A 20,058-nucleotide genomic window follows, 5' to 3' on the forward strand; every position below is an offset into this window, starting at 1 on the left:
AGGTCCAAAGTTCTAGTAGACCACCGGGTCAGAAAAGTTTGTAGCACGATTACTCAGATTGGTCTGTGCACTATACTAATAAAATAAAAAGCATTCCTTGCTTTTTTTACATATTTATTCAAAATCAGTACAATGTTTTAAGTTTTTTAAATACAAATGTGGCTTGGTGCCAGCCATAGATAATTAGGACCTTTAGGACCATAGATACCATAGATAAAATATCATTGTCAAAAAGTAAGTAAAGTAGGTCCCACTAAGCGATCACAATTCACAACGATCATGCTCAAAACCACAGATTTTCCTGTTCCACTTGCAAAGAGTAAATTAATTGGGTACCACCGTACCATTTGCTTGCGAGTGTTGCAATGCAATGGTTTGCAATCATAAGCGGTCGGCATTAATCGGCTGATAAGATGATGATGATGACGATGTTATTTAATGAGTCTGGTGTAGCGATATCTTGCTAGGCTTTAATAATAAAACGATAAGATGCGGTATTATTTGAAATACAAGTAAGATAACTTTATTGATAAGCTCTTAATATTACATAGATAGGTTCATGTTTACTTAGGGGCCCATAGATGCAAGCGGCACAAGACCGTAGTATTTGGAAGATCTTACTTTATGCCAGCAGTGGATGTCCTTAGCGACCTATGATCGTAAATCGGTACTTTAATATCTTGAACTATATCAAATAAGAAATCTCTACGTATGATTTATATAGTCAAATATTATACGTATTGTTTATAGATACATATTATTATAATAAGAATACAAATTATAAAAAAATTAGGTACAATCGAACAAATACACAAACAAATTTATTCAAATATCATTAAATATACTTGTAGGTAGGGTGGACTGGGTACGGTTGTGATAATCCCTATGAAATACAGTGTAGGGCAATGATATTAAATTATAAAGTTAAAAGGTCGTAGGTGTAGGGTATGAAGGGCGAGAGGAGAGCGTCAGGGATCGAAACTCGTGTCACGATATTGTTTCAGCCACCGCGCTATGATTTTGGTAGTAGAGGTCTTTATCTGGGGATACGGCAGTGCCCCCGCAAGTCGAATTACTTTTAACAAAAATGCTAAAAATAATATGTGTCGAATAGATGTGAAGTGTATTGTATGTGTGAAGTCATCCTAGTAAAACAATACCAATTATTTTGAAAATGTGTAGATACCTATACCTACTCACTGCACTGTTTACATCACATGTAAGTCAGCCAGTCCCTCCCCTACCTTATCAAGGAATGGATTTAAGTACATATTTTGTTAATTAGGTGTCAAAGTTTAAGATGATCACTTAGACCGGGGTTCCCCTATCAGTTGAATTCTTATCAGTTATCTAGTCTTTTTATCTTTGTTATCAGTAGATAATAAAGGTAAGTTTATAAGTAAATTCGTTAATGAGAATGAAATAGTTCTATCTTAAGAGAGGTACTTGCAATGGATAAATATATCAGCGTGAAGGAGTTGGAAGATGCTGCTTTAGCTTCATTGCCAAAGGCTATTCGGGAATATTACAAAAGTGGAGCAGCAGAGGAGTACACATTAGCAGAAAATAGACGTGCATTTCAAAGGTTCATTTTAATAAGTTGATTTGATTAATAATAACTGATTTGTTTATTTTTGTCTATATCATCCCAAAGTTAAACTTACAACAGTCGAAGTTATCTATTTTTTTGGCAACTACATCGACAACATAAGTCTTTATTCAATGTTCTGTAGGCGAGTATTTAAATCATCAATATAATTAAGTAGTGTTTTGTGTGTTCGCTCTTCCTGGAATTTCAGGAAATAAAACACCTATTACATCCCTAAATCAACTGTCGTTAATGTTCTATTGTTGAAAGGAGTGTTTTTAGAGATCCTTAAGTTAATTTAAAATCCCTGGAGATTGGTGTGTTATGCGTCAATTAAGAAGGAAGTTAATGTTCAAATACAAATGTTATATGGCTGCCAACTAACGTTGCTGCCAACAAACCAATTGCTTACATATTTCTTAGTTTAACTTGAAGATATGTTAAAAAAAATATATCTTCAAATAATATATATATCTTCAAATAATAACCGTTTAATTGTAGGTTGAGGATTCGTCCAAAATGCTTGGTTGGTTGGACATATTGCGATCTGTCTACAACAGTCCTCGGTGAAAAAGTCACAATGCCTGTGGGTATATCACCCACTGCTATGCAAAGAATGGCCCATCCTGATGGAGAAACGGTTAACGTAAAAGGTACGGCTCATATACAAGCCCAAGTAATTTCGGCGTTAATATGTCTGTCAATTATGTGGGTAGGCATATTTACCTACACCTACCGTGTAACCAATTTCCTTAATACTACTAGTACATTCATTATAAGTGATTGCTTATTAGAAAATTATATTTAAAAATTTTTAGACCAACGTTTTTCATTTTACAGCTGCAGAAGCTGAAGGAGTAATCTATATTCTCAGTATAATCTCTACCAGTTCTTTAGAAGAAGTGGCGCAAGCCGCACCGAACGCTATAAAATGGCTCCAACTTTACATTTACAAGGATAGGTTTGTTGTTAACCAATTTCTTAGATATAAAGTCAAAATATTCTTGTATACCTGTAACGGACTCCTTTATTGCGCTGCGATGGCGGATGCTTCTTCGTTCGCCAGGAAATTCTTTACCTACGCTACGTCCAATGTCAGTAAACCGAACACCGAGGGTACTTTAGCGAGACTTTGGCCAGATATAATTATTAATACTTACAAGACCGACGAATGGCGGTATATCCATTCCCACAGGCTAGATTACGAAATGCCTCAGGCCGGTGTCGGGCAGCAGCGACACCGGCGCGAGTAATCTAGCACTGCGCTGACCAACCCGCATGCCCAGCGTGGTCAGTACTGGGCAAAACTTTGTATGGACGGCAAAAACAAAACACAGCCCCTAGTCCCCGGCAGCCCCGCTATTCCTGGCTCTGGCAGCGGTTATGGTGACGGCGGGGCAAGGGGTGTTAAGAATCTCCGGCAGAGATTCCGCTGCCAACCCCGACGACTAGACCTGGCAACATACAACGCACGCACTTTGAGGTCCGACGAAAAGGTCATCGAGCTGGAAGAAGTTATGAGCAAGTTGCACTGGGATATCATAGGATTGTCTGAAGTCCGAAGAGAGGGGGAGGGCTCGATAATCCTTGAATCCGGCAACATGCTCTACTACCGGGAGGGCGACCAACAGTCCCAGGGTGGTGTCGGATTTATCGTTCACAAGTCCCTCGTGAACAATGTTGTAAAAGTCGAGAGTGTGTCGAGCAGGGTAGCGTTCCTGGTCCTCCGAATTACCAAACGGTATTCGTTGAAGGTTATACAGGTTTACGCACCGACCTCGACACATCCCGACGAGGAGGTAGAGGTATTGTATGAGGATATTTCTAAAGCCATACATGCCTCAAACTCTTATTACAATGTTGTGATGGGGGATTTTAACGCAAAGCTGGGCGAACGTAGCGGTTCAGAGTTGAAAGTGGGACGATTTGGATATGGGCAACGGAACGATAGGGGCCAAATGTTGGCTGACTTCATGGAGAAGGAGGGCCTCTTTATGATGAACTCCTTCTTCAAGAAGCCACCACACAGGAAATGGACCTGGATGAGCCCCGATGGTTCCACGAAAAACGAGATCGACTTCATCTTGTCTACCAGACGGCAAATATTCAACGATGTTTCTGTGATCCATAGGGTGAAAACCGGTAGCGATCACCGAATGGTTAGAGGCACGTTGAATATCAACATTCAGCTGGAACGGTATCGACTGGTGAAGTCTACGCTCCGACCTACTCGTGCCCATATTCAAAACCCCGAGTCCTTTCAACTAGAACTGCAGAACCGCTTTGATTGCCTAGCAAATTGCGAAACTGTGGACGATCTGAACAACAGGTTCGTGGAAACTGTCCATTCCGTTGGGTCTAAGTTCTATAAGACCCACCGTGCGAAAAGAACCAAAAAGTTCTCGGACCAAACACTTAAACTCATGGAAGAGAGGCAAAAAATGAGATTACAGTCTTCAGCAGATGCGTCAAAATACCGACAAATCAGTAGACAGATCTCTAAGTCGCAAACCAGCGACTTGCGAAATTTCAATACCGAGCGTATTAAAAATGCGATTGAAAATAATCGAGGCTCGAAAGTTTTCGCCAGAGATCTGTCTATTGGACAGAGGCAGCTGACGCGTTTGAAGACCGAACACGGTAATCTAATTTCTTCCAAGCCCGAGTTATTAAGTGAGGTCGAGAAGTTCTATGGACAGCTATACACGACTACTCAGCAGCCTGTTGCCAATTTGGCTAAAGACCCCAGAGCCAAGTTGACCCGACACTATACCGAAGATATCCCGGACGTCAGCCTATACGAGATTAGTGTGGCTCTCAAACACCTGAAGAACAATAAGGCGCCAGGTGAGGACGGAATCACAGCAGAACTCCTGAAAGCGGGTGGAAAACCGATACTTAAAGTCCTTCAGCGATTGTTCAATTCCGTCATTCACGAGGGCACGACGCCTGAGGCGTGGCATAGGAGCGTGGTGGTTCTGTTCTTCAAAAAAGGTGACAACACCTTGCTGAAGAATTACAGACCCATCTCGCTGCTAAGCCATGTTTACAAATTGTTCTCGAGAGTCATTACGAATCGTCTCGCTAATAGGTTTGACGACTTCCAGCCTCCCGAACAAGCCGGTTTCCGAAAAGGCTTTAGTACCATAGACCACATCCATACGCTGCGGCAGGTTATACAGAAGACTCACGAGTATAACCAGCCACTTTGCTTAGCGTTTGTGGACTATGAGAAAGCCTTCGATTCGGTGGAAACCTGGGCTGTGTTAAGGTCATTGCAGAGATGCCGAATTGATTACAGGTATATCCAAGCGTTGAAGTGCTTGTACGAAAACGCCACTATGTCAGTCCGTATTCAGGATCAGACTACGAGGCCAATCCAGTTGCAGCGAGGAGTGCGTCAGGGAGATGTGATCTCTCCGAAGCTATTTACCGCCGCACTGGAAGACGTCTTTAAGCTTCTGGACTGGAGCGGACTTGGCATCAACATCAATGGCGAGTACATCACTCAACTGCGGTTCGCGGATGATGTAGTCATCATGGCACAGACTCTGGATGACCTTAGTACCATGCTCAATGACCTCAGCAGCGTTTCTCAACAGGTGGGCCTGAAAATGAACATGGGCAAAACAAAAATAATGTGTAATGCTCATGTATCGCTCCACCCAGTTATAGTTGAGAACGCTGCACTCGAAATTGTAGACGAATACATATACCTAGGACATATGATCCAGTTAGGTAGGTCCAATTTCGAGAAAGAGGTGAACCGTCGAATCCAACTCGGCTGGGCTGCATTCGGGAAGCTTCGCGACATCTTTTCGTCCGAAATTCCTCAGTGCCTGAAGACAAAAGTCTTCGAACAGTTGGTGTTGCCAGTGATGACCTATGGTTCCGAGACTTGGTCGCTAACTATGGGCCTCATAAGAAGGCACAGTCACACAGCGGGCGATGGAACGAGCTATGTTAGGAGTATCTCTGCGTGATCGAATCAGAAATGAGGAGATCCGCAGAAGAACCAAAGTCACCGACATAGCTCAACGAGTTGCGAAGCTGAAGTGGCAATGGGCGGGGCACATAGTTCGAAGAGCCGATGGACGTTGGGGTCCCAAAGTGCTGGAATGGCGACCCCGCACTAGTAAGCGCAGTGTTGGCCGACCCCCCACCAGGTGGACTGACGACATCAAGCGAGTCGCAGGGATTCGCTGGATGCAGGCGGCTCAGTATCGTGATGTTTGGAAGTCCCTACAAAAGGCCTATGTCCTGCAGTGGACGTCCATCGGCTGATATGATGATGATGATGATGATGACAAGACACTTGGTATCAATATACCTTGCTCGCGATTTTCAAATCAAAGCTTCAAAAGTTCAAGAGACTAGACTAGATCTAGCCCTAACAAGAAATCCGATGTTATTATTTTAGTTATCACAACTAAATTTTTGTTAGTTTAGATGGTTTGTGTTTTTAATTGAATAATAATGATAATATTTAAATGTCCATCAAAAGCATATATGTATTTAAAAATATTTTTAATTTTTTATAGAGAGATGACAAGGAAATTCGTTTCGAGAGCTGAACAAGCTGGATACAAAGCTCTTGTTCTGACTGTGGACACTCCGGTTTTTGCTACACGTAGGTCAGATGTGCGGAACAATTTTGCACTACCGTCACATTTGAGGTAGGGTGTAGACCTACTGTCTAACAGTATTATATTGAGTGAGATAATAAAATAATATAATCATTTTACAAAACGCAAAACATTAACGATTCTTATAAAAAACTTCAACCCTTTTTTAATCCTTTAGAGTGGAAACATCTTGAACTACAATATTTTTAGTATTTTTGTGGTTGTTCAAATAACAAATGTAAGTTGAAAAATGAAGGACTAAGACACTCTACTGATTTAATTTTTACGACAAGAAGTAATTTTGAATATATTTGAATTGATAAAAAACAATTTGGTTTCTAATATATAATGCCCTCCAACTTAAATTTTTAGATTTGTATTGTGTAGCTACTATAGTTACTGTATGCCTATTATTTTCATGAGAAATAATTAATAGCCTAAATAATTTATTTTACAGATTGGCTAATTTTAATTTGCCACCCAAAAAAGACTCCGTAAAAGGTGGTGGTCTAGCCACTTATATGACCAATACATTTGATAAATCATTGACTTGGGAAGGAATCAGGTGGTTAAAAAGGTAGGTAAAACTTTTAATAATAACGTATCTTTATGTACTCGTTAGGTATGAGTATCAGAGTGTGATTAAGGCTTATTTAATTAATTACCTTATTCAACCGACTTCAAAAAAAGGAGAAGGTACTCAATTCGACGCGTAGGTATTTCGTTTTTATTTAGATGTTTGTTACCTCAACTTCGTAATTTCTAAACAAATTTTGAAAATTTCTTTTTTTGTTTAAAAGAACCAACATAGTGATGCATTAACTCAAGCCGTTTAAGTCATGATGTTTTAGAATTATAAGTACTTTCCCGTGATTCTTTCAGAAACAACTTTAATTAATACGCCACTGGCTTGGCAACGCCTCCAAAGTGATCAGAAGGTAGCACACACGATGTTATTTTTCGCTTTTTAGTTTATTTATGTGATTTTGAAGTCGGTTGATTTTTTTTTGTCACACGGAAATTTTGTTTGACCGGGTTCATAGGAATTAACAAAACATAACCCTTTTTGGTAGTCAGGTAAAACGGATCGGGAAATATAGGAATTTAATAACTTACATGACACATTTGGAAAATCACCTATGTTTTTCTTAATTTCCTATTTGTAGCATTACTAAACTGCCAATAGTGGCAAAAGGAATTCTACGTGGTGATGACGCGGTGAAAGCCGTAGAGGCTGGCTGCGCCGGCATCCTCGTCTCTAATCATGGCGCGAGACAACTGGACGGAGTACCAGCAACGGTGATTATAATATCCAAATCCTAATCCATATCACGGAATACATGATAGTACTAGCACAAAGTTATTAAATTACCTAATTATAAAACACTAATGCGAGTTTCTTGCTGTCACTGTTGAACATTCGATCATTCAATATCATGTAGGTATCACCTGCGTAGGTTTTAAGTACATAAAAGAAGGAAAGAAGGTACCTTTCATGACAAAATTTACTTTAACGCAAGCAAATTAGAAAGCAGTAGATTAATATTAGAAACCATATTCCACTTAATAGAAACTTTATTTTGCGCCGCTGGGGCAAGTTTCTAATGATTTAATAGGCAATAAGTTACAAGTGATCGCTTTCGCAGATCGAAGTTCTTCCTGAAATCGTGGATGCAGTCAAAAACTATAACGTTGAAGTGTATATGGATGGAGGTGTGACTTTAGGAACTGATGTCTACAAAGCATTAGCCTTGGGAGCAAAAATGGTATGAAGATTTCAATTTGTAACTCATAGTAATAAAAGTATCTATCCTGTAGAAGAATATTTGTTTGAAAGTGTACTAGTTCACTAAGTCCAACATTTTTAGGTTTTCGTTGGCCGGCCAGCTCTATGGGGCTTAACAGTTGGTGGTAAAGAGGGCGTCCAACGAATGTTAAATTTATTACGAGACGAGTTCGAGTATACGCTCCAAATTGCAGGTGAGTGATCAAAATTTCATCATCATCTTAAAGCCTATTGACGTCTACTATTGGAGATTACTGTTTTCATAAACTAGCCCTCGTGCCACTTGCATCATTTACGACTCTCTGCTATCGTCGATCCACCTAGCGAGGAGACGCCAGCACTGTGATTTCCAGTCGCCAAGTCCCTAGGTCGCTAATTAGAACGGACAAGGATATTACGAAACCTTAAAAACCCCCTCGTTTATCTTATTGGAACGCCTTTTGTTGCCTTAAGCATTGCGACTCATTAAGTTTTCTTATAATAAATCTGATAGATCTGATTCTTGTGTATATCTCCTTTGTTTAGATCACGCAGTATGAATATATTTATAACCAACTCTACTCTGAGAAGATAACTGCATCTAAACCTAAGAATTGCTTATATTGTCAATTAATCACTTTGTTAAAATAATATTAATAGCAAATTTTCAATTTATGAATTGCGTGTTATATCTGCAGGTACACCAACTGTTGCTGATATTAAAAAAGATATGGTGCTCCATGAATCTGCTTATTGTAGGCTTTAAGTAATATTAAAATTATAAGTACCTATGTTTAAAATACCTACCTGCTATGGTCTATGTTGCGATGCATTAATATTTAAGTTGAATAATAATAACTGTAACTCTATACCTAAGCTACCTTGTACATTTGTGTTAGAATTACGTACCTAATTCAGATGGAATATGACCCGTTACTGAAGTATACTTATTCAATCACAGCTTAACATGATTTCATATTAATTAAGATATAATATATGATACATTTATATTAAATATTTCATATTAATAAAGATATAATATATTAATTAAGATATAATACATTTTACATTCATTCACTCATTACACGTGCGCTTCCATATCTATAATATAATGATAAATATAGAAAATGATTTTAAAAATATGTACGTATTTACTCGTTTAATAAATATACCTATAATATATTTTAAATACCTACTATTTTTAAATTAAATAAAGAACCCTTATTGCATTTTTACTTTTAAGAGCCTTTTCATACTAGCGTTTGTCTAGCGTAAACGTTTGATTAGCGCGGCGGTTCTCGAACTTTTTTGGTGACGGAACCCTCTTGGAAGGCGAAATACTTGACGGAATCCTACAATAAAACAATTGTTATTGTAATCATCATCATCATTATTAGCTGATGGACGTCCACTGCTGGATATAGGCTTCTTGCATGGACCTCCAAGCACAATGGTTTCGAGCTGCCAGCATCCAGCGGCTGCCTGCAACCCGCTCGGTATCTTCGGTCCACCTAGTGGGGGGTCGACCAACACTACGCTTACCGGTGCGGGGTCGCCATTCCAGCACCTTGGGAACCCAACGTCCATCGACTCTTCGAACTATGTGGCCTGCCCATTGCCACTTCAGCTTCGCGACTCGCTGAGCTATGTCAGTGACTTTGGTTCATCTGCGGATCTCCTCATTTCTGATTCGATCACGCAGGGAAACTCCAAGCATAGCTCGCTCCATCGCTCGCTGAGTGACTTTGCGCCTTCTAATAAGGCCCATAGTTAGCGACCAAGTCTTGGCACCGTAGGTCATCACTGGCAACCTCAGACCAATTATAGAAGGACACTCTATAATTATATCGCACTCATAGTCACAAACAAGATTGTCTGTCATTTTCTGAGGAAAACGAGCTTAGATTTGGTATATATCATAAACTAAACTAGAAGTTTTTGTCCGTTTTTTTACACCATTTAACTGCACAATAGGTATTTTTACGGAGCTATTTATCCGACGAACACCATTACAAGTATTTAATATCGATTCTATAGTGACAGCTTTTATAATCGGATTAGATCGTTGTACAATAGTTGGTCTGAGCTGGCAACACGCACTGGTCGAAGACTTTCGTCTTCAAGCATTGAGGAATTTCGGAAGAAAAGATGTCGCGGAGTTTCCCGAACGCTGCCCTGCCGAGCTGACCTAACCTAACTGGACTGTTTTTGTAAATGTATTTAAAATTAAAGTACAATGTAACAGTTACTTATTACTTATTAGTAAGTTACTACATAAGTATAATAATAGAAGATATTAAAAAAAAAACTAATGAGAGGTATGAAACTGTTTTTTGATTCATGATTCGACGCGTAAAGACGTTCGACCTGAGAGAGGTGTTCTGTTTATTTTTTTTAAACTCTCGCGGAAGCCCTACAATTATTGAGTACAGGCGCCGATGTAGCCCTCCAAAAGGGATGCGATCACGAACACCCGAAAATCATTACACTTACAGTGCTACGTTCCACTAAGCGATCACAGCAATCATGCTCACGACCACGTGTTTCTTGTTAATGTCCTCAGACGTAGCGCATGTCGCAGCATCACTTTGTCTCGTCTCACATCGCAGAATTATGTAGATTTTAGCTGTCAGTGTCAACTAGTTTAGTTGACACTGACAGCTTTTGATTGTCAAGACAAGACAAGAAGACAAGTGTCAAAAACCAAACAAAACAAAGTGTACAGAAAACGATTTAAATTTGGTAAATTTTTAGTCTTGTTTTCTTGTATGTTTGTTTGTAAAACACTGGCGAGATGGATGTAGGAGAATTGCTTTCATTTAAGGTAAATATGTCATTATAATAGATTTATACTTAACAATAACTTGGCTAAAGCAATAGATCAATGGGTTAGGTTAGTGGCTTAATTTGATAAATAATACTTGAACTTTTACGCAGCCGGTACCGACGCCGAAAAGGCCAAATGATGAAGAACTGGAAGATTCTGATGACGATAACAACTACTCGTCTAAGATAAGACGCTTAAACAAGAACACAATAGACCGTTTGTCACAATCCTACAGTACGAGCCTCCCTAAAGAGCCTATGATAACAGATAAAGAAAGAGAAGACATCTTAAAATTTGTTGAAACTGAAGTGACAGAGGTTAGTTCCTTATCTATATATATAAAAATCTATGCCACTTTTTGTTGTAATTTTGTAACTCAAGGACGGGTTTACCTATCCAAACCAAATGTTTAGGATTTGTTCAGAATTTGCATAAAAATTGGTCAAGCGGTTCTTCATTTATCACAGTTTTTGTAACAAATTAATTCAGGGGTAGGGGTAGGGTAGGGATAGCATGGGGGTAGAAGTAGGGTATGGATAGGGAAGAAGTGCACATAAGTCAAAGCGAAGCTTGACTGGATCCTCTAGTATACTATAAAATTTATAGAACATTGTATGTGTTCTAAATTTCTTATTCCAATTGTACAAGCATTACAAACTTTATAACAATCACTATCAGATGATAGATATATGATAACCATGAGACCACCAAATAGCCAACTCTGTGCAGTTACTGAGAAATGCTTGGAAAAAAGAAAACTATTCAGTTTTATTTTTATAGTGGTTTATGATATTCATTGTTTCAAAAAGAAATATCATGTCACTTATTAGTAACCTAAATTTTAAATTATAAAATTACAATTTATAATATTTGTGGGCATGCAAGTGGGTAATTGTATATCTTATCCCATAACTAACCCATAAGTGTCCCCTGGAAGGCAAGGCTACTCTATGAGTCCAAAGAATTGCAAGCTTGTAGGCTGCCTAATGATAGATCACTGGTGATTTGATCCTTGAACATACAGGCTTTATTGTTTTTGTTGAGGCTTTATTTGAAAGTCGAGAACATCCTACAGGCTACCACAAATACAACATATTTTCTTGTGAAGACTAAATTATATTGTCAACAAATAAGAGAGAGTGATATTCTAGATTGGCTGCTTAGTTATTTTCTCTTCTTAAGATATCTTGTGGCACACATTATAGGTGCACTGGTACCTCAAAACTAGAAAAATATAAAATACAGATTTCATGTAGTTCTAGTTTAGTATGTTAACAGTTGCCAAATAGTCCCAATCCCTAAAATTCCTTATTAAAATTCAATATTTATTAATTCAAGTAGGCTCAGTTTACAAGCACTTTTGAATCATCAGTTGACTATTTCTAAAGATTCTACCACCGGTTCGGAATGCAGGTTTTGCTGAGAAGAACTGGCAAGAAACTCAACAATTGCTCTTTTTAAAAAAGATCATACAGCATTATAATTTACAATACATAACAACATTACTATTTCTTATAGTTTTACTTCCTGTGTTAAGGTAAAAGCTGATAGAATGGCCTCTCAAAGCTACTCAAGTTATGCTAAAACTGTTGCCTGTCTTCTGTAATTATTTTTAAAAAAAATTTATGTTCTATTTAAATATAGAAAACATGGTTTGAATGTATCCATTCAAAGGTGAGATCAAAAACATAATAGGAGAATAACATTAATGACTTTACAGGGTGAAGTGTTAGATGAAACTGCTGTGAAAAAGTTAGTTCTTAATTTTGAAAAGAAAGCCCTAAGAAACAGAGAAATGAGAATAAAGTTTCCTGACCAACCTGAAAAGTTCATGGAGAGTGAAATAGATTTATTTGAAGCTTTGCAGGTAATTTTTCCTATTTTACTAAATGTCTTATAATTAAGCAATGGGTCGCAATAGTTTATAGTAAATTTTTCTTGCCTTGATGCCTACTGTAGCCAGTAAAAAATTTCAAAGTAATATCACACATTCAGCCATGGATTTCCTGTATGTAATATTTACTTGGTAATTTATGTCCATAATCTGAGATACATTTCTTTTGGCATGGGTTGTTTAGAGCATTGTATTTTGGTATATGCACAAAAGAAAATATACATGTTAATAGTTATTCTTTCTTTCATTATTTTATTGTCTTATTATGCTTTTAGGAATTAAGTGCCGTGGCCACTGTCCCTGACCAGTACCCACTGCTGGTAGAGTTAAAGTGTGTTAACTCTTTATTGGAATTATTGTCACATGACAATACTGATGTGTCTACAAAAGTGGTTAATTTATTGCAAGTAAGTAAACAAAACAGTATTCTGACATTTTGAGCAACAAATAAATGATTGTAACATTTTAGTGTTCTCAATAAAGTTCATTGAAAGTTGAACAGTCATAATATAATCAACAAGTCCAGCCCTCAATCACCGAACTCATCACTGAAAGGTGGTGGCTGCCCTGCCCTTTTGACTATTGTCGTACCCAGTCCTTAGGAGTGGGCATGATAATAGTCACTGCACAGTCTTTCCTGAGTAACACTAGTTCTGTGATGGCTAATGCGACTCAGCCAGCCAATGTTATGTGGGTAGTTCGTGAGTAAGGCAGTGTGGCTTTTGCAACCACAGCCAACAACTAGTTACAATTGTAACCATGGTGAATAATATTTTTTCTAATGAAATGTTTGTTGTTGCGATAGGAGTTGACAGATGTTGACATACTGCACGAGAGTGAGGAGGGCGCGGAGGAGCTGATCACCGCGCTGGCGGAGGCGGAGTGCGCTGCGCTGCTGCTGCACAACCTGCACCGCCTCGACGAGCAGGTGCCCGACGAGAGGGACGCGGTTCACAACACACTAGGTACACTTGGTAGCATTCCATCTAATAAACAGGTAAAAATTTAATATCAATAGGGTAGTTCACTTATATCAAATCTTATAAAAACAATATCAATTTCGCATAGTACATGAAATAAGGGTCCGGAGTATATCAATATTAATTAATAAAAGTTAGGAATTTCTTATAAAACTCAATTTAAAAAATCACGTATTTTTCAAACATCAAAAACGCTGTCGTCCATTTTGTGACGTTAAAAGTAATTGATAATTAATATATTTAAGCCCTTAAGACACGGGCTTACCTAGTTTAAGGGCCAGGACATCATTGCAATTTATGTACTGAGTTTATTCAAATAAAACAATTCTTAATTCTTAATTTGTCGAACAATTCCTTTGTTATAGCGACGACGGGTATTTTAGTGCTTATTGGCAAAAACATATTTAAAAACTAAAATTTTCATATACCTACTCATGTCACTTCAAAAATATGTGAAAAAAAAATTCAAAGTAATAGAACGTTAATGAACTATTCATGACCATTTAAAAAAAAATGTCAAAGTTATTTTTAGACAGTTAATCATTGTATTGTATGCAGTCATAGCTATTTAACTAAACTAAATAAGTCAATCAAATAAATATTTAAAAAGTTCACTCTTCAATTTAAAAAAAAATATTTTGCATATGATGATGTTTAGAACAAATGATAATTATGACTTTTTTTTGGTTGTATTTTATTTTTAAATGAAATGTATGTTTCTCCAGGTATAATTGAAAATATAACAGAATTTAGGCCAGAGCTTTGTGTGGAAGTTGCCAAGCAAGGGTTCATACAGTGGATATTGAAAAGGCTAAAAGTAAGTCTTAATGTTAACATATACAATTGTACATACTTATATATTATACTAAATGACTCGAGAGATGTAACTATATACTTTTCTTGTTTGTGTTCAGGTTAAAATTCCGTTTGATGGCAACAAGTTGTATGCAAGCGAGATTTTGTCTATACTGTTACAAAATACTCCAGAGAACCGCAAGTTGCTGGGTGAACTTGATGGAATTGATGTTCTACTGCAGCAGTTGGCGGTGAATATATTTTGAATACTATACATATATTATTTTGATACAAATGTTGTCCTTAGAAAATCTATTGGGTATTTGTTTTTGAACTCCACGCTGGCAAAATGCAGAAGTCGACTTCACACACAGAGAGGGTGTTGGGGATTGGTCGTTCTTATAATATTCTCCATTCCAACGAAATTCTAGAACGAAGTAGAAGCTAGGGAGGCGGGAGTGGCAGCCGCCCCATTAGAGATACTATCCGTATATTATCTAAGGTAAGGTAAGTATTTCCCATAACTCTAGGGTTATATTCTTTAAGGAAAATTAATTTAAAATGTTTAAGGAACATGTGTTCTATAATAAATATTTTCGGAGTAAAAAAGTTTTTCTTTTGTAAGTAGATCTTAAATTGTGTTCCTTATATCGCATCCTTGTATTCGTCAAACTTATTCATTGATTAATATCATGAAGTAGCTTACTAGTGAAGTGCGGAGTGCCAGTTGCAATATCTCGTGGTTATCGAGTCTTACCACAATTACGTATTTTAAAATGAAAGGATAAATAAAGGCGTGTGTTATATGGATAGTTGGAATAGGGATATAGGATGACTAGGTTTGAATATATTGATTTTTATGATACATTCGGGTAAATAGGGTCATTGTTAACTAATTTATATATAAAAAGCAATTATTGTCTGGATATTTGCAAAATAAATGAGATTATAAAATTTCAAAACTATTAAAAATCTTTTATCGTAATTAGATGAAAATTCATACAGTTTTAGCTTCCTTACATTAAATGTGACATTTTTTAATATATGAACTATAAACATAAACGCACAAATAACAAAGATATTAGTAATTTTGTTTGTACGCACATACAAATGTAACGATCATTACATTGCCTACGACGTCATTAGTTCGTGCCATTTTGTATGGGGCATTTTTCAGGGATCCGCGGCAGCGCCGCAAATCTGACCCTTTAAATCCCTGTAGCTCCGAAAGTAATGATCGCAGATACCCCGTTACTTTTGCAAACTTGCGTAATTGCTTTACTATTAATTATTAATAAAAATATTATAATAAAAATTGCTTTACTATTAGCGTACTCTTAATTTATATACAATTTAAAAAACTGTCATCATCCCTATTATTTGAATTACTTTGTATGAAAACATAAATATTTTTTTTTTTCAGTTAAAAAAAAAATACTTATGCAGCTCGGCTCCTATAAGTGATTATGGGAATTACTGCCGAGCATCCTGTGTAGTCTGGTTCTTTGACTATTGAGGCTTAGTATTACATTGATCGTTGCAGTTCTACAAACGCCACGATCCCAGCGGGCCCGAGGAGCAGGAAGCCATGGAGAACATGTTCGACGCGCTGTGCTGCGCGCTCATGGAGCCCGCCAACAGGGACCGCTTCCTGCGCGGGGAGGGGCTGCAGCTCATGAATCTCATGTTGAGGTGAATTTATTAACATACACCACAGATTAATCAATAATATACAGATGGAGCGTACGGAACACGACGGTGTCGTAGCCGCTCCAAATACGAAATTCAAAAACTAATACATTCTCGAGTCAGTACGACACGAACCGTCGCATCAGTAATTTTCAATATTATTCAAGAAAATATTACGGTTGAATTGAGAAACCTTCTCCTTCTTTTAATCGGTTAAAAAAATGGCGTCTTATTTGTTTATATATTTTAAAAACTGTTTACAAAAACTATAGAAATAAGATGGAGAATTTTTTTATTGGTTATTATTGATTATTATATACTAGTACTTGTTATAGTGTTAAATTTTGAAATATATTTTATGTATTTCAAAGAGACACATGCTCAATTTCTGAATTTACTTCTAGTCGTAGATGGAATATAAATAGATTACTGGTTTGCGTGCCATTATCAGTAAAAATATTCGATTTTAAGGTCATGACAGTGACCTCAGAACAGACATCGCTAAAAGCTAACGCTTTTAGCAATAGAAGTAGCAAGGAGGCGTGGCGCGCGTACACCCGGGTGTGCGGAACATCGCAAGCGTGTCCGCGCATGTACTAGCAGTCTTGTTTTGTTCAGTGACAAAAGGAATAAATAATATTCAACTCTAAAGTAAGGGACATATTTCATTTTTCACTAAATATTAGACAGCCATTTAGGCCATGCCCCCGGGTACGCTGGTTTCAATACAAAGAATTGACACTTTATAAATCTAGTTACCTCTTATATCTGTGACAGTGACACTGAAAAGTTTATGCATTAGTCGATTTATTTCTTGAGAGAATCCGACGTCTGCTATATATCTAATATATCTCTACATCTATTACTTTGGCTGTCTACGCTTCGACCATTATATTAAGGCTCTTGTTCTTTATTCTCGTAGGGAAAAGAAAATGTCTAGGAACGGTTCGTTGAAAGTGTTGGACCACGCGTTGGCAGGCTCCGACGGACGGGATAACTGCAACAAGTTTGTTGACATACTGGGCCTGCGAACTGTCTTCCCGCTGTTCATGAAGACGCCAAAGAGGAAGAGGTTGCTTACTGTTGACCAACATGAAGGTATATTATTAAAATATATACAGGGTGCTCGGGAGTATTTCCCATAATTTCAAGGTGTTGATGAGTCCACTTATACTGAACTGCATAACTAATATTTTCATAACTAAAAAAGCAAAACTTTTTATGTTTTCTTTTTGTGATTTACAAACTAATTCAAATAATTCCTACTATGTAACATGTAACACATGCCTTTATCTACCCTTGCATTTTAAAATACATAAAACTTTGCTACGTCATATTAATAAAGATATAAGGGATACATTTGAAGATTTTCTTACAAAATAAATATTGTTTACACCGAGATTATAAATTTAAGAACACATGTTCCTTGTATATTTTAAATTAATTTTCGGTAAAAAATATAACCCCAGAGTTAGGGGTTTAACCGTTCCAGTACGATGTCGTGTACTAGAACGCTAGGCGGTACGACTTCGGTCTTGTAAATCCATCAAAATATTCGTATAAAGGGAGGGTAGGGAATTATGTCTATTCGTAATACATGTAAATCTGACGAAGTCCGTAAATCTTAACATATAAATGCGAAAGGTTTTCATCACGAAATCTCAAAAACCGCTTGACGTACAAGATAAAATTTGGCAGGGAGGTAGTTTATAATGTCCACGGATTTTGCGATTGAGGAGGTCTCAGGGCGGACGAAGTCGCGGGCATTCGCTAGTAGATTATAATGTGTCTATTTCCAGAGCACGTGGTATCGATAATAGCATCAATGTTGCGCAACTGTCAGGGCAGCCAGCGACAGAGGCTGCTGGCCAAGTTCACGGAGAATGACCTGGAGAAGGTCGACCGACTGTTGGAGTTGCACTTCAAATATATGGACAAAGTTGATCGCACAGAGAAGGATATGGAGGTAATTCTGTATAAGTATTACATTTTAGACGCCCATTACTACTTGTAGGTTCCACATCAGAAGTGGGATGGGGAACTTGTGCCCACATAATAAAGTAAAGCATTCGCTTAGATACCTTACATACAATGGCGACCTGAGCTGTACACGGCCCTAGATACACGGGGTCCATACACACTCATTCGATTAAAAATGAGTCATACACGACCTTTAATAGTGGTTTGTACACACTCATACTTGTGAATTTCAGGCGGAAGGCGAAGACTTGGACGATGACGCGCAGTATTTAAAAAGATTGTCCGGCGGCTTGTTCACTTTGCAATTAATCGATAGGATTATTTTAGAGGTATGTTGATATTTATTTCAACTTCTTATCTTTACTTATAATAAATCTGTAGAGAGGTCAATTCTGTACATGAGATATAATTCCATAATAACTATCAGGGGGTGATTAGTGATCGATACTGATGCCAAAAATGCAATTAGTAAAATTTTTGTCTGTCTGTCTGTTTGTTCGTTATAAAAACAAAAACTACTGGACAGATTTTAACGAAACTTGGTACAATTAATTTTCATACACCTGGGCAGGTTATAGTATACTTTTCATCACGCTACGATCAATAGGAGCAGAGCAGTGAAAAGAAATATTGGGAAAACGGGAGAAGTTACCCCATTTTTACTGCGATAGGTACTACTGTAAGGGCTAGATTAAAGAGGTCTAAGGGCGGACTAAGTCACGGGCGTCCGCTAGTGTATAAAAAAATATGAAACATTCGTAATGAACGATAATAAATCTATATTTAGAAGCAAATATAAATATTGACATATATAAGTTGTAAAAAAAAAACTATTGAGTATCGTTTCGACTATAAAGTGAATAAATATTATGACCGAACTAGTGAATGATGTGTCTTATTAAATACTCGTATTATAGTAATTTATATGGGCAGGTTTGCACGGCTGGCCCGCCTACAGTGAAACAACGAGTACAGCGCGTGTTGTCGCTCCGAGGCGGCTCTTTGAAGATCATTCGCCACGTCATGAGAGGTAGTTTCATATCATCGTTATCATCATCATCATCATCATCACCATCATCATCACCATCATTGTCATAGTTATCGTCATCATATCAGCTGATGAACGTCCACTGGCAGGCCTTTTGTAGGGACTTCCAAACATCGCGATCATCCATACCTTACAGTTTCATATATCAATAGCTTAGCTTAATTTTGTACATACTTTAATACACATTGATCAAAAGTATTTAGATCGATAGATTTATTATTATTAAACTTTCTGCTATATGAGAGAGAGCTTCATGCTGACTTTTCATTAGAGTCTGCCTTTTGTACCGAAACTTGACGTTTCAAAAGAAATTCAAAAATAAGCCTAGCTGGAAAGAGTAAGAATTTGATAATCTCTGATCAAACAACCGGTTGAAGAAACAATCGGATGTAATGACCTATTCATTGGCAGACTTTACTTTACAAGTGCTTGTGTAGAAGCCTACTTGAAATAAATTATATGTTTTTAGGTTTGCTTCCATTATGCGATGCAATCACTGTTCTTTTGTATAGTGCTAGTTTGCATGCGTGCAATGTGATATTTTGTGCACAGGGTATTCAATTTTATTTTTCACTAATTCACTATAAATACAATTTGTATAAAAAGTAAAATTCCTTCTTCAAGGCAGGTTCGTATGACTCCCAGGGTAGGCAGTGCATTTCCGCATCTATGAAGTGCTAGCCACTGATCACGTGTTTTTGTCTGCAGAGTACGCGGGCAACCTGGGAGACGCCGGGAGCGAGGAGTGGCGCCAACAGGAGCAACAGCATATATTGCAACTTGTCGATAAATTTTGATAGTTTTTATAAATTTTGTAGAATGATAGGTAAATAAAAACTCGTGAACGTTAAAATAGTTTTATTGTAT

General features: G+C 37.4%; 2 protein-coding genes across 2 annotated transcripts; both read left to right on the forward strand.

Annotated features, from left to right (window-relative positions):
* The first annotated feature begins 5 nt into the window (after nt 1-5).
* On the forward strand, nt 6-9,036 carry LOC112057678 (2-Hydroxyacid oxidase 1-like). Its single transcript, XM_024098180.2, has 9 exons — nt 6-1,585; nt 2,090-2,241; nt 2,429-2,549; nt 6,130-6,264; nt 6,671-6,790; nt 7,380-7,512; nt 7,860-7,979; nt 8,082-8,193; nt 8,677-9,036. The coding sequence occupies exons 1-9, from the start codon at nt 1,452-1,454 to the stop codon at nt 8,742-8,744; spliced, it is 1,095 nt and encodes a 364-aa protein (XP_023953948.2). The 5' UTR covers nt 6-1,451; the 3' UTR covers nt 8,745-9,036.
* A 1,605-nt stretch (nt 9,037-10,641) lies between these two features.
* LOC112057680 (beta-catenin-like protein 1) lies at nt 10,642-20,044 on the forward strand. Its single transcript, XM_052881169.1, has 13 exons — nt 10,642-10,802; nt 10,916-11,122; nt 12,526-12,672; nt 12,975-13,106; nt 13,505-13,664; nt 14,405-14,496; nt 14,594-14,725; nt 16,018-16,166; nt 17,086-17,261; nt 17,963-18,129; nt 18,377-18,472; nt 19,077-19,173; nt 19,900-20,044. The coding sequence occupies exons 1-13, from the start codon at nt 10,773-10,775 to the stop codon at nt 19,986-19,988; spliced, it is 1,674 nt and encodes a 557-aa protein (XP_052737129.1). The 5' UTR covers nt 10,642-10,772; the 3' UTR covers nt 19,989-20,044.
* The last annotated feature ends 14 nt before the right edge of the window (nt 20,045-20,058 follow it).

This window comes from Bicyclus anynana, chromosome 4 (assembly GCF_947172395.1).
Source record: "Bicyclus anynana chromosome 4, ilBicAnyn1.1, whole genome shotgun sequence".
Classification (NCBI taxonomy): domain Eukaryota; kingdom Metazoa; phylum Arthropoda; class Insecta; order Lepidoptera; family Nymphalidae; genus Bicyclus; species Bicyclus anynana.